This window comes from Phasianus colchicus, chromosome 10, assembly GCF_987193195.1.
Source record: "Phasianus colchicus chromosome 10, bPhaCol1.hap1.1, whole genome shotgun sequence".
NCBI classification, from domain to species: domain Eukaryota; kingdom Metazoa; phylum Chordata; class Aves; order Galliformes; family Phasianidae; genus Phasianus; species Phasianus colchicus.
The window spans coordinates 21256900-21278136 of record NC_143445.1 but is presented as its reverse complement, the minus strand read 5'-3'; the positions used below and the strand labels follow the sequence as shown (position 1 = coordinate 21278136).

General features: G+C 41.3%; 1 protein-coding gene across 5 annotated transcripts in view; it reads left to right on the top strand.

Moving 5' to 3' along the window:
- Window positions 1-21237, top strand: part of MECOM (MDS1 and EVI1 complex locus) — a 323615-nt gene that overhangs the window by 125494 nt on the left and 176884 nt on the right. The window contains exon 1 of one of the 5 annotated variants that reach the window (XM_090147666.1): window positions 5926-6025. The exons of the other annotated variants lie outside the window; for them this stretch is intronic. Within the exon in view, the coding sequence (XP_090003792.1) occupies window positions 6001-6025 (25 nt within the window). The 5' untranslated portion in view covers window positions 5926-6000. Of the gene's footprint in view, window positions 1-5925; window positions 6026-21237 lie in introns of those variants that run through there. 5 annotated transcript variants of the gene reach the window in all.

Genomic DNA, 21237 nt, shown 5'->3' with positions numbered 1-21237 from the left:
TTCCCTGCACCCACAACTACGGATTTTATTGCTTTTATAATTTTTTACTATCATTGAGAAAAAGAATGTTAGAAAGTGCTCTGATCTGTCTTTTCTGAACATTTAAATGCCAGTCTGCCACAGCTTTCAATATCTCCTTACCTGCTGCCACTTATACCTTTCACTTCTCATCAAGGAAACAAAGCCAGAAGATTAAAGCACTCCCAATTTAGCTTTTTAAATAGGGAGTGAAAGTTGAAAGCAGAGCAGCTGAGAATAAGCACCATTGAGAACTGCAGCTGGGCTGATGCTGTTAGCAAAAAGAGATGACTTCTGGCTTCTGATCTGTCATTTAGGAAAAGTTGTTTATGTATAGACATCAGAAGAATATATAGTGACCTTTTTCAGTGGGATGAAAGTTTCCCTGTAGACCGATCAGATATCACATCACTAAATACAAAGAGTTTCAAACAAGCGAGGTAACTATCTTTTCTAGAAACAGGTTCATCTTTGTGGAGCCCTATTAATATCCTAGAGATCTGCATGGGGTTGGAGCCTCAGACAGGACCTGAAACTCTTAAATTAATTTTTGGAGACTGAATCTAGATCCTGATAAATGACTTGAAGACCCTGAAGCTGGAGGAAAAGGAGGGCAAAGGAAGGTGGCAGGTCAGTGCATGGCCAGGAGACAGCTCTGAGGTGGTGTGGATGGCAGTTTCTGAAGTGCCTGTATAAATAATCTATTTGATTGCCACTGGTTTTCACTGGCAAACAGACACTGAACTCTTTAATGCTTTTTTGCATGCTCATTTGTAGTGCTTCCACTGGGCTTTTGCTGATGTTTGAGGGTGAAGTACTCAACAGCCATCAATATTAAGATGGAGAAAAAGAGAATTTAAATCAAAACCTTGTTTTCATTATCTGGCCGCTGTGCTCATTCCAGCTGCTCTCCTATACCTCTCTGCATCTGTTCCAAGTTGACAAAGTGACTAGGAATCCTCCCTGGAGCTGTGGATCAGCTCTGCAGGGAATGTGATTTGGAAGTAGCATCAGAACTCTTAGTAGGAAGGAAATCACTGTGAGTCATCTGCAGGGCAAAGATGAGAACAGCAAGAAGGTACCAGGAGGTCAGCTGCTCCAAACCATCTCTTTGTAACACAGATGGAGATAGAAAGTAAATACAGAGCAGCAGTGTGCTCTGCTGGGCTGAGCAGGGGCTGAGAAGAGCACACCTTCCAGCTCAGGAGGAGTTGGGGGTGATGAGAAGGCACAGAGGGTACAGCAGGAGCTGCACAACACTGTCTTAGCTGGGTTTGTGCAACTTCATTCTGATGAAGGCTAGTTCAGCAATAAAAGTTGGCTCCCTTTATAATTACAGTTCAGTGCCACAAGTGAGAAGCCTCCTTGACATGGTGGCATGAGAGTCTGGGCTGCAATGTCCCCTACTTTCTTAAATAGCAGGGCTATCAGAAACTATTTTGTCCCTTTGCCGCAAGGACAGAGAAACAAAGGGCCCTGGGCCTGTGATGTTTGCTAGTTTGGGTAGAGGAAGATCTCAGGAAGAGCAGAGGACACAAGGCAGCATCCTCAGCCCCTTTCCAGAGGAAACAAACAAAGGTGATGGTCTGTTTCTAACTACATCCCTTGGCTTTAGTCCTTGCTTAGTTTCAAAATGGCAATCAGTGAATCATAAACACAGCTTTACGAATCCTTACCATAATGAAATTCCAAATCTTTAACATTTATTCACACAGGCAATATTTTTCCTAACAACCTGGTCTGTATGTTCCTGATATCTACAGACTCTAATGCTGAAAGAAAACAGTTAAAAAAAAGATACAGGGCAACATTTCTAATGAGACTCCAATCTATATCTGTATGTGTAGTTTTTGTGGGGGTATCTTTTTACTTCTAAAAGATAGAGGACTTTATGATAGACAAGTCCCACTAAACCTGCATCAATAAGAATAGCTTGTAATTGAGAATGCCTGAAGTGATTATTGGAAAGATTAGAAGTATCCATCATGTTGATATATGTGGGCCTTTTGATTTAAGTTTTGTGTCTAAACATCTGATTCATCTCACTGAAGCTCAGTTAGCACTGGCAAAGAGAGGTCTTCATTTTTTTCCTTGAATTTATTTGATGGTACAGTCCTGAATTGAAAACACAGAGATAGGGTTCCCCTTGAACAGGCTCTTTGCCTCAAAGTCTCCATATGGCATGTGGAGGTTAAATGTTTATCCTGGGCTACGTTGTGCTCTAAGTCTTCTCTGTTTATAACCGAGCATGTTACGAGTGTTGGTTTGCTCTGAATATGTAGCTTTCAAGTAACTTCTGACAAAGAAAAGGAAGGTCTGAACATACTGAGTGTCTCTTGCTGTTTGTTCATTCTGATCATACAAAACTAAACTAACATTAGAAAGTGAACTGACTACAAAAATACAGTGGAAAAATTTGAGGGCATTGCTATGGCAGAATTTCTCAGTTTGATGTGACTCTATCTTTGACAGTTCTCCTAAGGTAGGTTATTTTGGAGAAAACATATGTTTCCATTTTCTCTCCCTCGGCTTCCCTTTTAGTCCCCAGGCTCCGCTAGGGTCACAGCAACATTAAGGCTTTTGTCACTGTGATTAATAGCTCTTTAGATCATCTTTAATTCACTCACTAATGACTGAGGGTCTTTCTGCTCTCCAAGTAATCGCGTGATGTATGAGCCAATAGTACACCTTGTGGCAGAGGTGAAAATCATTCAGGCAATGCAAATATTGTCATGGGGACAAATGTTTTCCCTGTTAATAAAAATTAATGAATTCTACCCAGGAGCTAGTTAAAGAAGCTATGGTGAGAGAGATCCAAACACAAACAAGTTGCTGCTTGGAACTATTAATTCAGTCTTTCTAGATATGTGAGGATAATAATTATTAGTATTTCTGCACCTACATAATAGATGAGATGGTGGCAGGTTGATTTAATTATACAAATGCATTGCTCTGCAGGTAAGGTAGATCTGTCTTTCAGTTATGCCCACTCAGTGGCCATCATTTCGGCACCGTTACTTTTCTTTGCCAGGGTTGTACCAGCAGATTCAGTGCTTGGCGATCTCGAGGAAAGTAACTTCCAGCTCCTGGGCTGAACGCTTGCTTCCAGCCAAGAACGATGTCAGCCAGGATATCATAACAGTAAAATGATGCAAAGATGTTTACATTTTTAAGGTCCCTGTTACACATCATAAAAGGTTGATGAAACAGGCTGTAAATTAATCGTCTGGAAGCAGAGGAAATGCTTTGTGTATCTTATTATATTTATTGCACGTGCTTGAATAGCAGTAAAAACACTGTGTCGCCCATCTGGGTCACCTTAGGGGGCAGAAGTTCCAGTTGTGGTCCTCTCCCTTGCCCAGGGCTCAGGCATCAGTGTGTGGAGGTGGTGGGAAGGTGCACTCGTTTAGGGATGGAGCACACGCCGTGGTTAACGCTGCTGTCTTTTTGTTTCATTTCGATAGTCACCAATTCTTTCTTCTGATGACAAAAAGCTATTGTCTCTGTGGAATAAATATTTCTGAATTACTCCCCAGTCCCAACCCTATCATTTACATCTTAGAACGGGAAAACAGTAAACTTTTAAAAGACATAATTTTACCTCTTCACAGCGCTTATCTACAAAGGAACATATTACTGAGGGGGGGAAAGAGCTCTGGTTGTTACTATTATTTCTGGTAGACACCCAAGGAGAGTAGCTAATTTGTTCTTCATTAATGCCAAGGACAAATAAAAAAGCAAGGACTAAATTATGCATTTATTTCCATTGTGCCTTACCATGGGCTTTTGCTCCCCATCATCCTCCAAAAGAATTCCCAAACCTTTGCTGTGTATTTCATGTGATACCGTAGGGTGCAGTAATATGGTTTTAAAAGAAGATGAATTTAGTGGTGAATCTTAATCGAAGGCAGAAAATTACATGCAGCCCCCTGCTGAAAGGAGGATGGACAGTTGGCTACAGTCAGAGCTCAACAACAGCCTCTTAGTACTGGTTCACTGAGGCCTGGGACAAAACCTTAAAGTTTAACACCTTTGAAATATGAACACTTTTTTTTTTTCATAAACCTGGGCGTGTAGATAATTTTTTTCATTATACCAGTTGTTTCCAGAGATGAGACAGTCTTGAACCTCAGTTTGAGCTTTGGGTAACTGGAGGCTAAATGCCTCTCTCGTAGAACCCCTTGTGAAACCAAAGGGATCTGGAGCTTGACTTTCATCTACTGGCTTACAAGTGCACGCACCTTTGAAACCTGTATGCCACAGTACCAAACACTCAGCTCCTTGGAGATGAAGGACATTTTACAGTGATTCACTGGGCATAGGGATGTGCCCTTTACAAAGGTTTCCAACTTGCATAAAAACCAAAGCATTTTGATTTAAAGAGTTGCTAATTTATATATATATATTTATATATATTATACAAAAAATCCTTTATTCACTGTAGAGCGTTACATATTCATTGAAAAGAATTTTTAGTTTTTCTATCAGAAAAAAGTATTTGTCCATTGTCTCAAAACGCTGTTACAAATGATATCTTTACATACATGTATTTGTCTATAAACTATTAAGATATTAAAAGATCTGCTATACTGTATAATACATGCTGTTATTAAAATGTAGCATTCAAAATGCATGGCCATATTAGAGACTGTGCCAGTTATTACATTTTTTTCCCAGCAGAACAACTCTGTGGAAAATTAAGGATGGTTCTCTGTTATGTTTTTGGAGATGTAACCATAACACATTTGGGAAAATCAAAACCTGGAATTCACAGCTCATGTCTAACCTCAAGAAAAACAGGTTATATTAAATAAAGTTCATTTAAAAATAATTGGGGAAGATTTCTTACTGCTCCCTAGTGATAAATTGCTGCAGTCTTTTCTTCTATTATCACCCCGCTAGTTCTCTGCTATTCAGCCCCCATTTAGGCATCTAAATAAGATCCAGATTTGCCAAAGTGCTCAGGAGTTGGGATTTTCCACTGGGAGGCTTTCCTGGACTTCCAGAAGAATTAGGTAACAGAGATGCTGAGGGCCTGGCTACTCATTTGGTGTCACAGTGGGAACTGCTCTGTTTGGCAGCCTGGACCTAACAGGTTTCAATTTTCTGGGATTTGTTGTTTCAGCAGTTTCAGGCCTGCCTACAAAGCACTCATGTTTAAGCACACGAAGGCCACGCTAGCATGGCCACTTGTGTCACTCACTGCTCATGGGAAGATCCTGGTGGTGTCTGAATGGAAGCTACTAACCTTGACACCGAATTGCATGTATGTAGAACAGCAGTGACTGGAAAAAACGTTAGTAAAGTTTTACCAGAGCATAAAGAATCTACACAAAAGTGTAGATATTGTTCCACTGAGAAGCTTTGGCTGTTAAAAGGCTGGATACTAATAAGTACGCGTATATATACACACAGTAGTTATTAGTAAGGGTGTTGCATCAAGGCAGCACTTTGTCATGGAGCGTCATTTTCCTGTGAAGAATTGAGTGACCTAATGGAGCACACCTGGCAGGTTTGCATTTTGGAGTTTCTTGATGATTTTTCATTTTTTTTTCTTTTCCTTGGAATTACTTCTCCTATTCAGTTGCTAAAAATCCATCTCTTTTCTCTGTGCAGTAGAAATGTGTCCATACTGCAGAGAGAATACCTGCAGGAAGTAAAACAGATCCAGCACAGAGTAACTTCACTCGCTTCCTAACAGGTCTGATGCAAAGCTGAGGAGGGACACCATTAGAAACTCCCCATCCCTCACTCTCTTCATTTTCCCCTCAGACTTGATGAGCAATCAGGGATTGTTCACACCTGGGCTTCTGTAGGGCTAACAGAGTCATCTCACCACATGTGAAGCAGCTTGGTTCTTCACCTGCACCAGGCCTATAAGTAGCAAACGGGTATATGAGAAGCAGGAATTGAGGATTTCATTGAACCAATCTCAGAAAGAACTCTGAACAACTGCTTTAGAAGCTGAGCACTTTATTTCGTATGGGATGTGAAGGATTTATATTGGGTGAGTATCTCATCTTCCATAGAAGCTGAACTTCTTTGGCCTTATTTTGAACCTAAAGTAATAAAGAAGGAAATGGAAGCAAAGGTAAACTTAAAGTATTGTTTTACTCTAAATGCTTTCAGTAAAGGGCCTTGTTATCTAATGATTGGTACTAGATGGCTGGTATAAATCGTGCTGTTTGCTCTCTGCACTCATGGCGAAGGAAAGCAGAGGCAAAAGGAAATCAATTGGAACTAGCAGGTAACAAATGACCAGTCTTAGGCAAGCATAGCAGATGGGGAAAATAGAGTTGTGGGCATACATTATTAGGAAATGCTGTGGTGACTTTTGCCTGTTATTTAGGAAATGAAGCAAATAATGAATATTTTTGATGGAGGGGGCAGCTCAGGCAATTAAGAATGTGCAGATGTTCAATATTGAACCATATTTTCCATGTTTAGAAGGGTTTTTTTTTGCCATTAATACTGAATATAGTATCAAATGAGGGACCAGAAGATGTGGTGGCAGCCCTGGCAGAGACAGGCCAGCACACTGCATGCCTGCTCCCCAGAGAGATTCCTGGTGCTGGAGTATTGCAGCAGGGTATAAGAAAGAATCATCCTATGGGACGAGTAAACACTGGAGCCCAGTGAGGTGGAGGACCTCCATCCTTGCCGACTTTGAAGGCCACTTGGGACTTGGTGGCTTCCCTGCTCGTTCTGCTGATACAAGTTCCCCTTGAGCTGCCCCAGTCCTGACTGTGCCCTCCCACCATGCTCATTAGGTTTCTTGGAGTCATTAGTCCTATAGATGTGAGCATATGCGTGTAGGTAATGTTGGGAAAGCATTTTTTTTTATTATTATTTTTCTGAAAGCATCGGAACAATATTCTCTGTATGCTGTTACAGTGTATTAGTTCTGTGAGCAAATCTGAAAGTGCTACAGAGGGGACACCCTCACACCTTGAAAAGTATCAGTAAAAAAATGCTGAAAGCATTAAATATAAATGAATCATAGGGTGAGAACTAGCATGACAGGTAAATAGGCACAACGTAAAATGCCTCTGGAGTCTGTAGGATATTTTCTGGTACAAGGGGGCTTCTAAGCCATGCTTCGTTTACCATGTCCGGTTCCTCTCTCAGGGAAGGATTTCTAATACATTCAAGGAGACTTTTTAGCTTTTAGTAGGTCTTGGGAAAAGAAAGGCAGCTCTGTGAGGGAGCAAAGTTGAGTTTGTTTATGGAGAAAGCTCACAGATCGTGTTTCACATTGTGTCCTGCTCAGAAGCCTTTCAGGCCAGAGAGGGGATGGCGTTCCCTCCAATAGCCTGGATTGGGCCTGGAGACTTCATGGGGCTGGGCTACAGCTCTGTTGCAGCAGTGGCCTCCTAGAAAGCCCTGCTACATCAGGAAGACATTTGTGTTTTACAATTAGTTGCTGGGTTTTACTGCCCCAGTCCTGTTCCAGCCTCTAGCTGCAGCAGGGTCTGAATAGTGGACTTGTGCCAAGCGCGAGCAGCATGGATGCTCTGTTTTACTGTAACAAGTGCTGAGGTGAACAAGTACTGTCAAGAAAGCACCATGAATGCTCTTTTCCATTATTAACAGAATTTACTATTTTGATGGTAAAAGTTTACAGCAGAAGGCAAGCATTAATCTCATATCTGCATAGACTTGTGCTGGGAATGTTCGGAGCGTATCAGGCTGTGGGTTGAAGCAATGCCACGGGGCTTGCTTTGCTTGCTGCTGAACAGAACAGCTACAGTCTCAAATGTAGCCAGCCAGTCATCGCTTTAAAAATATCCAGAAGTGTACTTGAATAGGGACAAGTACAGGAAAATTGTAATGTACTCAGGCTATTATAGGAAACAAACGCACTGAATTAATTGTTACCTGTGTTTATTCACCCAGCTCCTGCTTGTCTGACACCACGGGCCTGTGACACTTCCATGGTGCACACCAATGCGTTTGACTTCCTCCAGCTGCCCATCAGCCTCAGCAGTCTCTGGGCTGTTGGATAAATGGATGTGTTTCTGTTTGTACTTAAGAAACTACTCAGTACTGCTTAGTTCACAGCTGTCATAGGAACAGGAGTCGGTATTTCACTGATGGCATTTTTCAGCTGGATCCAAGGCCTTAAGAAAACCAAGCCTCTACCTTAGCATGCTAAATATATGGAAGAATGTTTCATTCATTTTTCCCATCAGGACTCATAATGCAACTGTGGAGGATTCAATGGAGAAATCCTCTTAGAATGGTGTGAAAAGTTAAAACCATTCAGTTATTCTATTTGAACTTATGGGTTTAAATAGACTTACGCTCTTTGAGCATTTGAAGGAGCCCTTCAGCAGCTTAGAATTAAGGTGAACCCTGTTCTGGCAGCTCTAGCAGGTCCCCTGCCCTCCCTGTAATGCTGCCATGTACTGCTATGTAGGAGACCTTGTCCTGAACTTGGAGTTGGGTGTGCTAAAGGAAATGCAGTGGTGTGACTGCGGGAGAGAGAGGCCAAATGCAAATCGACCTAATTGATGATGAAAGGCAGAGGGAGTGACTGCAATTATTTCATTAAATATCTACGGAGGGGTTATTTGTCCACATAAATGACTTCTTTGGGCTGCGTGGTTTCTGGTAGCACAGTGTCCTCTTAGTTATCCCCTCCTGGGAGGGGGCCTTGATTTGGCCAGCCTTGCCTAGGGGATGTTCAGCCATCAGAGCCTTTCCTATGCAGAAGCAGGGTTGCAGTGCTGGTTATTTTAATTTATGGACTGAGTTTTCAGAATGTGGAATTGAGTTCATTCGGTGATTAAAAAAAATTAATAATTACAGAAGTAAATAGAAATATTCAAATTGGATCATGCTAATTACTGAAACTAATTATATTTTCCCAAGCACCTCTTAGCTTACCTATTCTGCAATGAAAAATCATTTGCTCATGATGTAAAACAGGAGAAAGGAGATTGCCAGTGACAATTAGCAGTAATTAATGAGAAGCTTTGAATTGCTGGGTGTTAACCTCAACATCCATTAGCAGGCACCACTTGGATCTGCCTGCTGAGGGGTGTGGGCACACACAGATGCTTTTCTTCCTGAGAGTGGGGAAAAGAGATGTGGGAATGTGCCAGTAAATTAAAGCAGTTTCTCCTGTTCTTTACAAACAGCCTTGTGCACCTTCTACAGATTCACATTTTTCATCATCCTTGCAACAAGTAAAGTAGTAGTAATACATGTTTTAGCTGAAATGAATTCTTAACTCTTTGGGGTATACTTAGTTTGACTTGAGTAAATGCGGTCACGGCAGCTGCTGCCTGTAAGACGTTACTTATATTCTACAGAAGCCTATCATGTTTCAGAACATATTTTCATTCTGATATGAAAGAAAAATAAATCTTTGGAAACTCTAAGAAAGGGAAAAGAATCAAAACTTTAAATGAAAAAATACTTTTTTTTTTTTTTTAGATCAGTAAAATAAAATTTCTTCCAAAAAAACCCAAATGACAACAACAACAACAAAAACAACAAAAAAACCCACAAACTTTAAAAAGATTCCCCTACTCAACGTGCATACACGTACAGGTGATGGAATCCATCTGTATTCAGAACTCAAAAATCTTTCAGCTGGATATGTTTTCAGCAATGGTAAATTCTCCATTCCATTTACCATACCATGGAGGTCAAACAAAAACAGCCAAAAACTTTGGGATGATACCATCACATAGTTTGTCACCTTCTATCTTTCCACCCTGAGTGTCACCCGCATCCATGGTACGTGTGAGATTTGGTAGTACAACAGAGACTACATGTGACATCTTGCTTTGTGTCATCAATCAGTAGTTTGTGTTAATATTGGAGAAATCAGAATGCAATTGGTGTATTGCAGGCCAGTCTGTAAAACATTTCACGGTGTTTTGTGTAATTTTGGATCCTGTGCTGATGGCAGATAATGTTTAGGGTTATTTTGTGGAGACATTTAAAGGTGGAGCTGTGAATTAGAGTAGCAGCTCCTTTCTCAGCTGTGACACACGGAAGGGCTGAGCAGCATGTCCATCTCTGCACTGCTTCCCTGGAATTGCTTCCTGAGAGCAGCCTGTCCCAGCACGATCTCTGTGCAGCGTGGAGGAAGTCACGTTAACCTGCTTGAAATGAGATGCTGCTTCCACTTCTCTCCTGGTTTATGGATGAATTGTTTGCTCTCGCCACAACTTTGTTTTTTCTGTTGTGGTGGCTGGGATGTTATCTCCCTTCCTGAGTTGCACTGTCTCTAACTGAGCAGCTGGTGATTGATAAATGAATACAAGGATAGGCTAGAAAGCACCAAAGGAAATACCTTTGGTGGATATATGATGACTGCCAGGAGCTGCTTGGTGCTGCAGCTAAGTTTGGCTTTTGTTGTGGATAGGAGGAATCTGCCTATGGTGGGGATTTTCATATGCTGAAAAGGGAGCACCATACAGGATGAAAATACCTTAAAGCAAAAGACACTGAACAACCTCATTTTAAACTCTCCATTTTCCTTTCTGTCACTGTCAGACTTTTCATGTACTCATTCCGTGTTGAGTATGGCAGAGGGATAGGAGACGAAGCGCCTGTTATGTTGAGATTTTTCACTTCAGAAGGGTAGAATAAATATGGAGAGCCTTTGTCTCAAGGAATTCCTTTCCTCAGCACTGTGTTGTTTCAACAAAGTCCAACTTACTTTGCCATATTCTCTGCTGAGCTGGGGAAATAGTCTTGGGGAGGTGCTTCATGTAAGACTTGTGCTGTGGTTGTTTGCGTTTGGTGTTCAGCCCTTAGCATAAGAAGTCTGCTTGTTGTTTTCAGAAACATTTGTTGGTCTTTTATTCTTCTGTTGGCCTTAGTGGTGGACCTCTGCAAGCAGGGTCACTTTTGAGAAGCTGACTGTGTGTTTTGGGATGGAGGCAATGTCTTCACCCCAGGACTCTGGATGAAGCTTTGCTTTGCCCCTATGTACCACTCATTGCTCTGCTCCATGGGTTGCTCTCTGTGCTCATGCTCTCCATGGGTGTAAAGCATTTGTTATTGGAGATTGAAAGTGCTTCACAGTATTTAATCTAATCAGTGAAAACTTCCTCATCCCATTATTTGGGCAATTTTGGAGGAGGAGTAGTTGTTTTCATTTGGGTTTTATGATTTACACTTCATTTTTACGGTATGTTTGTTCAGGAGGAGAATTTTTCATTACTTTCCTTTGTAGTGATTGTTTTGTACTTTCTTGGGACAAACTCGGCTCTTTTGAAGGTCCACATGCTTACGTGCAAAATATTGGCAGATTGCTGAGCCTGAGGAATGCAGTGGAAACCATAGTGCATCCTGTGCTTTGATTTCTGCAGATCACTGAATATTGGTCATGGTTACAAGGCGGTTTCTAGATTCACACTTAATGTTTTCAGCTCTTACTTTTTATTCATATTAAGGTCATTAACACTCACTGTGATCTCATTCAGATCAACTTTGGACTAGATTAAATTGGTGCTGAACATAGCAAAAAATGCAAAACTGAAAGCGAGTGAAAGCTATTTGGTTGTCTGGTGTTCAAGTAACTGCCTGGATTTCTGACTTTCTGTCCTGAAGGGTGTCTGAGGCTGAAAATGAAAGAAAGAGTTTCTGTGTATCTCTCTCAGTATGGTTACGTCCGTGAACAGCAGGGCCAGGAATCTGGGCCGGTTACGCGCCCTGTTTGGTTCTTTGCACTGGTGTGTTTAACTCATTAAGCACAAAATCACTCTGTCTGCACAGCTAAAGCAGGATTTCTTAACTGATGAGCCACTCATCAATGAGCATGAACATTTTACAGTCTGATCACTCATTTCCTGGAAATAACCGAAATCAGCTGCCAGCAATGGTCTCCATCTCCTCAATAAGTTTGCCAACAACATTCACACAGCAGCTTAAGCAGTCAGGAATCATATTTTATATACAGTTTGTAGGCTCGGATTAGAGAGAAAGAGGACCATAATCCTGAGGATTTGCTTGGACAGCATCTGAGGTGGTTTGCATACAATTTGAAAACAGACCTACTGTAGCAGTCATACTGCTCAAATATTAATAAAAAAAACTTACTGAATCCTTTTTCTGTTGCTTTATTTTTTCCCCTTCATTTTTCTTCAGTCTTCTTTTTTTTTCTCCTTTCTTTTTCACCCGGGTAGTCCTGGTTACTTTCCCTAAGCAACTTTTCTATTTATTTTGTAGCTGTTATCACTTCTTCTCTCTTCCTCTACTCAATCTGCAAAATTGCACCTTGCTTAAATTTCCCTGTTGTGCATCTTTAGCTTGTTTTTCTGTGAGTTATTTTCAGGGGGAAAAGTGAAAGGGGAAATGGAAAAAAAAAAAAAATAACCATGCATCATTGAAAATAATACGAGCTTTGAGTGTTGTGCTGTCCTCTCTGTTTCTTCAGGTGGTTCTTTTGCACTGGTGTAAATGCAGCTTTCAGAAGCCAATATCCAGCAGAAAGCCATCAGAGCTGTGGTACAGACTCGTGCCACACTGAGGCTTTGCATTTTGCCATTTGCTTGTCAATACTTTCATTTGTTTTTCTTTCCCAGCAATGTATCAGCTTGCAAATTCCAGCAAAAAATGATTTCCATCTATATCCCGATTTTTGCCACTCGGGACCAGCTCTGGTGTGGGTTTTGAATTTTGATTGTTATCATATCAGTGTTTTTCTTCTTTTTGTTGCATGCCAAGTATAGCTCTGCTGGTGACCTGGCAGTGAACAGATACTTAAAAACATGGAAGAATAACAGCAACAAAGCAAATAATACTGACAGTACTTATTAGTGATATTAAGCACTCAAAACCCATGTGTTAAACTTCCCCCACATGTCAGCTTTTTAGGGAAATTGAATGGTATTCAACAGCATGAGGTTTTGTCTACAGCGAGTACACCCCTGCACGTGGCTGTCACAGCAAAGTTCTGCGCTTTTCCTTCAGACTTTTGCATTTTGGGGCCCAACTTTCTCATTTTTCTCATCTCACAGGATCTGTGGGTCTGTGTTGCTAGAGGTGAGAAGAGGAAGATGGGGTTTCTGTGTATAAACACAGCCAGGCGTGTACCTGTACTGCTATAGAGGCTGGAAAAGTATATTTGTCTCCTCCTGCTGGTGCGGTGTCGCTGGTTTGGGGTTAGGTACGTTATCTGTGGCCAGGTCAGGTAACTCATAGCCCACCTTTGTTGTATTTTTCTGCCCAGCAAATAGGATGTGATGAATCTCTCAGCCTTTATTCTCTCAGTTGCAATCACATGTTGCTCTCGGGATGAGTGGGCATTGCAGCCCTCTTCATTTGTTGCACTTCTTGTTTTTTTCTGTAAATATTCTCTTTGTGGTTATTAAATAGTAAGCAGATGTCCATCAGAAACCATTCTTTGTAGGCATTCTTTTGTTTGACAGAACTTTGAAGAGTGGATATGTTTTTTTTTTTTGAATATATTTATTTTGAGAAGAAGAAGTAAGAAAAAGAAAAAAAGACTCTACCTAAAATTCTAATTCCTATTTCCAGAGCTATTAGCCAGTCATTGCTAGTCATTAATCCAGCTTAGAGTAACACAGATGAATATATGTGTATGCAGAGGTAAATGGCCAGCTTGCTGCTGTTCCCAGTTCCCTAAGACCTTTGAGGTGTGACTACTCTGAATATAAACCAGCTTTTTTTTTCTTTTCTGTACCAAGTAGGTGTTTTCTCACTGATTTCAGCATGTAGGACTGTGCTCTTCTATTTTAGCTCAAGTCCGATGATTCTGCTTGATTTTTCATAGAACAGGAATGATGCCACTGTCTGAACTAAGGTCTCTTTTACTCAAAAATCTAATCTTGACTGAGAATTCAGGTATATTTTACTTCTAAACTAAATTTGCCAAAGGACTCACTAATCTTTGAAACCAAGATTATTTTTATGACTTCTACTGCTAATAAGTGTCACCACAGAAAATCACCTCTAAGTCAGGGCGGAATCACGAAGGAGAGCTCTTATAAATATATTTCCTCAGCGAAAGCTTTATGGGGCACCTCTGGAGTCAAACTGAGATTTGTCATTGATTTCCACAGGAATACCCTGCTTTAGAAGAAGAATCAAACAAATCCCCTCCTCTCCACGTCTTTGATATACGGCGCAGGATGCACAGTTTTCTCCAGCGCTTCCCAAGTTCATAATTTGTATTTCACCTTAATGCTACTTCTTGAATTTATTGGCTGCCAGAAACTCTCCATCAGGGTTATGGAGCTTTGCCTACCTTTTGGTGGTTATAACATTTTTTTTTTTACAGGAGTGTTTAGTTATTTTTACATAGGTGCCACATGGGTGGGTCGGTACCAGCCTGCCACTGGTGCGAAGTCATATTTTTTGAGTCTGGAAGAATACATCAAACCTCTGCCAGCACTTTCATGGATGGGGATATTTGGTTAAATAGATGTTTATCTGGGAAAGTCATCATCTGGCTAGCAGCATACTGAATGTTTCTAAGCAGCTAACTTATGTATACTAAACAAATTTGGTTTGGCTGCAGCTAGAGGTGCCCTGTGGAAATTCTCAACATACATTTGTTTGATTGAGCTGTCATTTTCAGTTGATCTGCTGATGATCTGTGTCACTTTGTTTAAATGTCCTGGTGTTTTTTTTTTTATACAGTGCAAAAACAGTGCGCTTTCTGTGATGGATTAAATTGAGGTGAAATTCGAGAGTTACTCCTGTTTTCGATTTCTGTGCTCTAAGACAGGTGGGCTGGAATGACAAAGAACTTCACACACAAACGCATTAAAATCAAAATGGAGTAGTTGCCCTCATGATTTAAAACACCCGTGGATGTGTCAACTACCAAATGCTCCTGTTCAAAGAAGTTGCTCAGATTTGTTCTTTGAACAACAAATGATATTTATTTGGTCTGTGCCATCTGGCCTAAAATAACTGGACAAAGCAAACATTGGGCTCATTCTGCGTTATTTCGGGTGCAGAATTCCCTGTGGGTGTATGAGTGCTGGGGCTGGCCTCTGGTGAGAGGGTGCAAGAGGAACCCTGGGATGAAGTCCTGGTGAGCAGCAAGGCATGGAGAGAAATTTCTCTGCAGACCGGTTGGGGAACTGGGAGGTGTCTTTGGCTTTCTGCAGATTTTTCTGATAGACAAAAGCTTCGTTCTGGCTGTGGTGCTTGAGTGTTTTGCATTTTTTTAATGTATTTAATTTTGTTACTATTATTATTACTTTGATTTTCAGAAATATTACTCAAGTTTTAGGCCATGATTTGCTCTCCCTTGAGACCAGCATGTGCTTCCAATGATCCCGGAGAGGATCAGCTCACCAGGCTTTGTCGTTCATTTCAGAGCTCCCTGAACGCGCTCTGACCTTCAGCTTTTCCCGTGTGGGCTGTGGTCTGTGTGTGAACCACAAGCTGAGGCTTTGCGGTGCAGCCAGACTACAGCTTTGTGGGAAGCAGTAAGGGATGCCAAGCCCAGACAAGCGGTGGATTTTCCAAATGCACCCCTTATTTGGTCTGGACCAGTGGGTCAACCATGTTCACCCCCAAGGCTACAGTTTGCCTGTGGGTGAGGTGGAAGCCCATGGGTTAGATGTGCACCAAGTGCTCTTTCAACACATCCTCACCGTAATGCTTGAAGTTTCTCTCTCTTGACGTGCTTGGGGTTATGCATGGCATTACACAAGTTGCTGGGTTAAGGGTTCAGGGGAGTGTGGAGGAGGTCAGCTGAATCGTAGTTTGACATCTGCTTTGAGAAGTGCTCCAGGAAGAGCCGCTGTTACTTGACTTCATCTTCTAATGAGCTTAAAGGGAAAGTTTAAGGCATGATTTGTTGCTTCCACTTCCTCACTTGGAAAATCTCTTCCGTGAGCAGCAATTGCATTGTTACTGCTTGAGCAAGTGCAGCCCACGCTACTGCTGTCCTTCTCTCTGTGTTCCCATTACCAGCTTTGATATGTGCAGTCATGAAAAACACATCTCCTTTATGATTGTCCATGGCTTTGCTAACTGTAACTGTTTAGCTTGAAGGTTTCCGAGCATTTTTGGCTTTATTTTGGAAAATAATCTCAGACAAAATCAATTCAAGTGATTCATGAACTATGTTAGGAGAATTCACAAAAAGCACAAAATTGTTCAAGCTATTTTTGCTGGAAGATTCCATCGCTTCCATGACTTAGGATGTGTCTCAGTGTTTATGTATAACATTCTACATAAACATCTTGTATATATACATTCTGATCATTAACAATACTTAGATCCATGTCTGTAAACATAAATAGATATGTAGTTAAGTACAATTTATTACAAAAGATTAGTCTGTAGTGCAATAATAAGTCAAATTAAAGCATATAATAACTTTTTGTTAGTTTGAGCTTCCAGGGTCCTCTTCGATCCTTTGGGATGCAGAGCAGTGTCTGGGCCAAGGTCTCTAATGGCATGGCATCCAGTTACACTAAGGCTGAGTTTGGTCCGTTAAGTGCTATGTATTTATTTAAGCTGTCATATGTCAGCCTGCACATGAAAACAATAGAACTCGTGAAGATTGCCAGTTTGGGGGGGGGGGGGGAGGCTTATTTTCAAAATTGCTTCCAAGTCATTGGGATGAACCAGAAGCTTTCGGAGTGCTGATTTATTGCTCTCTGCTAGCAGCTCACCAGGACCCTTCTGCTTCTCCAAGATCAACAGCTTTGTCGAAAGCGATACAAGGTGTATGGAACAAAGAGTGGAATAAATTACATTAGCAGTTAACTTTCTTTACAGTTTATATATCAATAAATATCTACAAAATGTTTGAGGCTTTGACCAGGAAGCCATGTAAAATAAACTGTAGCCCTACTCTTATTCTTTTTTTTTTCGGAGTCAAAATAGATCTAACTGATGTTAACTGTTTCACAGTGGGGGGCTCGTTCTGGTTTCACACTGGTGTCACATTTGATTTCGGAGGGGGAAGTGATCAGAATGAGGATGGCCACTCCTCCATCTTCCAGCAGGGACTGGTGCTAAGGGAACACTTGGCATTTCTGTGCCGCTCTGCTTTGCAACTTCAAAGCAGCTGAGAGGGATGAGCTATTCACCATGGGGCTCATCAGAGGCAAATGAAGTAATATGATCCCAGGAAATAAATGGGAACCCAAGAGGGAAGGAGGGAATTTGTTATTGGATATTTTTGTAAAAGTAACAGAGACTGTAGCAGCAGAGCCACCGCACAAGGAAAGACTGATGGGATGGAAGGCAGAAAAGGGCTGAGTGAAGTGGGAGGTGTGACTACGTCCACATGCAGAGTGTAGCAAAGGGTATTTTTTGGCTGAGATTGCAAATACGTGTTGAAGAGGGAACAGGCACCTAACGGTGTCTGCTGTGGACCACCAATAAGGGAGAGGTGAGAATGGAAAACTTTTGGGCCAGCTGAGATAGTGTTGAAAGGCTCAAAGCAGTCAGACTGCAGAGGAGTTACAATTCATAGATGTGCTAGCTAAAAATATGGCCAGATAAACACTGCTGAGGACTTTCTAAATTACACAAGAAACAATTTCATGGGAAAGAGGTGACAACATCCTGGATTTTCCTAATTTCTGTGAACACTTATTTTTTCTAACAAGTCTCCTTCTTGCTCAGTGGAAGCTTCAAAGTTTTAATGTTCTTGGTTCGGATTTTTTTTTTTAAACCTGAGTATTTTCCTTTTCTGTGATTTTTTTTTTTTTTTTTTGGTATGAAAATGGAAATGAGGCAATTCTGAGAGAAGCAGAAAGAGCAAGAAATGAGAGTGGAGAGAAAGTGATGCTCAATCTGAGCTAACCTTGTGTTGTGGAGACAGCAGTGATGGGGTGGGATGGAACGGGAGCGGGTTCTTCTTCTCTTCTTCCCTCCATCCCCTTGCAAAATCTATACTAGGGAAAATAGTGTGTGGAGAGGAGATGAGGAGGAGTTTGTTTGTTTGTTTATTTATTATTTATTATGGCTTGTAAATTAAGTGTAAGCGTGGCAAAGCAGCGTGCTGAATTAGAGATGGGTTCGATGTGTGTGTGCCAGAAAGGGCTCTGCAGTTTAACAGCTGCTGGTGGCACACATCCTCCTGGGCACGTGTTCCCTGTGCAGGTGGTTTTCCTTGTCACAAGCAGCTTCACATTTCCCACTTCTCAAAGACCATGGAAAATAACAGCTACAAGTCCTCACATCATAGTCTCATGTATGCCACTTTCTAGAAAAATATAAGCTACCCTAGAAATATACAATGCAGAATTGTAAGTATATTTAGCAAGTACAGGTTCCTTTTGCCTCTATCCTTGTGCTAAGTTACTACCATGGGCTCTGCAGCTCACCCTGGGACAGGTATCCCTTCCTGCCTGCGCCTGGATGTGTGCAATACCTGCCGTCAGTCCTACAAACAAACCTTATCTGCATCACTGCTGAAATTATCGTTTCATTAAAGTCCCTGGCACAAATCCCACTGACTTAAAGATGCCCCATAAATCCCAGTTTGCTGGGACAGATCCACCTTGCAAAATGTGCCGGGAAACACAAATGTACTTTACTGATCATAAACATTTGGCTGATATTAAAGTTAATAAATGCTTATATAAAATGTGCCACTGCGAGAGTTAGGAGAGTTGGAACGAATGTGGAAGTGTTTGGAGGAACAAGCAGTGTCTGGGGCAAAGAAAAAGCAGAACTGGGGTAGATAATGTAAATAAACTGGAAAGATTGCTGTGCTCTGAAAATGTGTGCACACGTTGTGTTGGGTGAGGTACCAATGAGAAGAATGTGTGCCAGCCAGGGACTGAGGTTTTGCTGAAACAAAACAGAAATTGCTGATTGTGCCTTGGAATACCCCCATCCATAACACTGCTGCCTTATAGAATAAATGGTCTTCTGTAGAGCAAAATGAAACTGTCCCAAAGGCATTTTTTGTCGTTGTAAAAATGTAATCACTTTATTCATTCAACAAGTCGGATATAGATGTATCCTGATGCCCTACAGAACGTCTCTGCTCGTGTCATGTGCAGTAGAGTTGCTCTGATATAGTTGCTCATAAATTTGCAATCAGCTAAGTACGTTGCTTGGTGCCGCGTGACCTTGCAGTGGTACAACTGCAGTGTGTGCTGCTGAGAAGTCACTGGCAGGAAAAATGGTGGCCTTGTATCTCCTCGGGAGCAGGTGCTGGAAAGCAGTCTTGCCAGACCTCGAGACTTTGAAGTGGACAGCATTATAGGATTAATTATTTGATGCTTTTCTTGATTAGTGTACTGTTGATGAGTATTTCTATTAGTGTTTCAAGGACTTAACTACAGTGTATCACAGTGTCACTCCAGTATAATTAAGACTCCCTGTAATTACATAATTAAAACGCTGTCTGGCTGCTGGTACAGCACCTTCTGTGTGCACTACAGCAGCTCAGCTTTCCAGGGGAAACACCTCCAAATAGAAGGATTGGGGTACAGCATGCAAACAGGTGCATTCCTGGTGGCACGCAGTCTGTCCTGCTACACTCTCCTCTGGAAAAGGAGGAGAAAGGCAGGGCTGAGCCTTCACCAATCACTCCTTAACCTGATAGTGCTTAGAGTGAGAATTGCTCACCTTCCAAAAAGCAAATTGCTCGTAGGCTGGCACTGTAGTAGCTGCTGGCAGGAAGGGGTTAAATTCCTTGTTATTTCTAATGCTTTTGTGAAACAAAACTTCATGACCTGGCTTTCTTTCTTCCTTTTTTTTTTTCTTCTCAAGTGATTACACTTTGCCACATTCTAACGGAGCGAATGCATTTGTGTCTCAGGACCGTACACTACCGGATACTGACATGTTCAACATCTCCCGTGGCTTACCAAACACATCAGGGATGTGGACCTCCCTCTGTTTTCTCATTATGCCAAATAATGAAATGTGGAAATAATTCTAATCCTTTCTTCTGGTTGTGCTGTACCTCAGAAAATATGATAAACTCAATCCAATTAAAAGTCATTACCTCTACAAGGCTCAGTCTCTATCTATAACCTTTGTTTTATAATTCACTCTGTTATCTGTCTTCATTATAATTTGGTAGAATAGTCATCTTTTATTACTGCTTTCTGTCAGAGAGGCATGTGATTTCCAGCGCTGCTTTGTGACACATCTCAGTTTAAAAAGTAAAGGTCTACTAATGAGTAAAAAGAAGTTCACTTACCCGAATTTATTACGGTGAGATAAAGTTTCATTTACGTCGATTAAAATACTGAAGTTTCAGTAATTGTTTTGATTTTAAGATGTTCTTTTGCAGCAACAGTTTTTCACCATGTCAGGGACTGTTAAAGTGCGTTACCTTTTCTGCCTTACTGCAGCTGATATGGATTTAGCTAAATTTTGATGCTGGTTAGTATTTGCTAAGTTGGCATGAGTTAAAAACCTATGTCTAAGTGACTGATCTCATTCTTATTTAGCATTCTCCTCCTTAGCTTTCTCCTGAGCATGTTGGCTTCTTGTGACGCATCATTGTGAGAACGTATGTCATGTTTCCCATTATGGCAATCAAATAATGAACAAAAAGTAGTGCCTGTAATCCATTTTCCTGCCCTGGGAGTGACCAGCACAAAGGGCTCAAAATTTTAAGGCATATATTTCTTTTTTCCTTGGGTCTCATCCATACAGAGTCATGAAGGGAATTAGCAAGTACGTGTTAGCTGCTGCAGCTCTGCTCAGTTGCAATATTTCACTGAGATACAAATGTAAGCCATTAGCTGGTGTTTCAGCATGCATTGGGCTGCCTCCCCAGCTGGCAGGGATCTCTTCAGGCTCCTTGCTAGCTGCAGACCTGGCCCCGATACATCACCCCCTGCAGCTGGCATCTCCCTCTTCTCCTACCCCCACTCCCCATAACCCAGATAAGATTTTGAAAGGCAAATATATATTTATTCCATTGAGAAAACTTTATCAACCAGCACCAAAGTTTATTGGCACTAGCCAGTGATATAATGGGTAGTTTAAACCCTGCTAACTGCGAATAATTTTTCAGCAGTGTTTATGATTGCTGCAGACTCTAACAGACCAGAAGTACAGATAACATAAATATTTCTACCAGAGATGATTGTGCTGGAACTATAAATAAAATTGGCTTAACTTGTAAATAAATTCAGTAGATGCCAGCCAACATTTATAATTCTTTGTTGCTGCATGTAATGTAGTAATTTATATGGAGAGGGCGCAGGAGCACAAGCAGCCAAATTTTGCTTTCCAGTTACACAGGTGCAACTTCCCCTGACATCAAGGAGAGTGGCTCCCGTG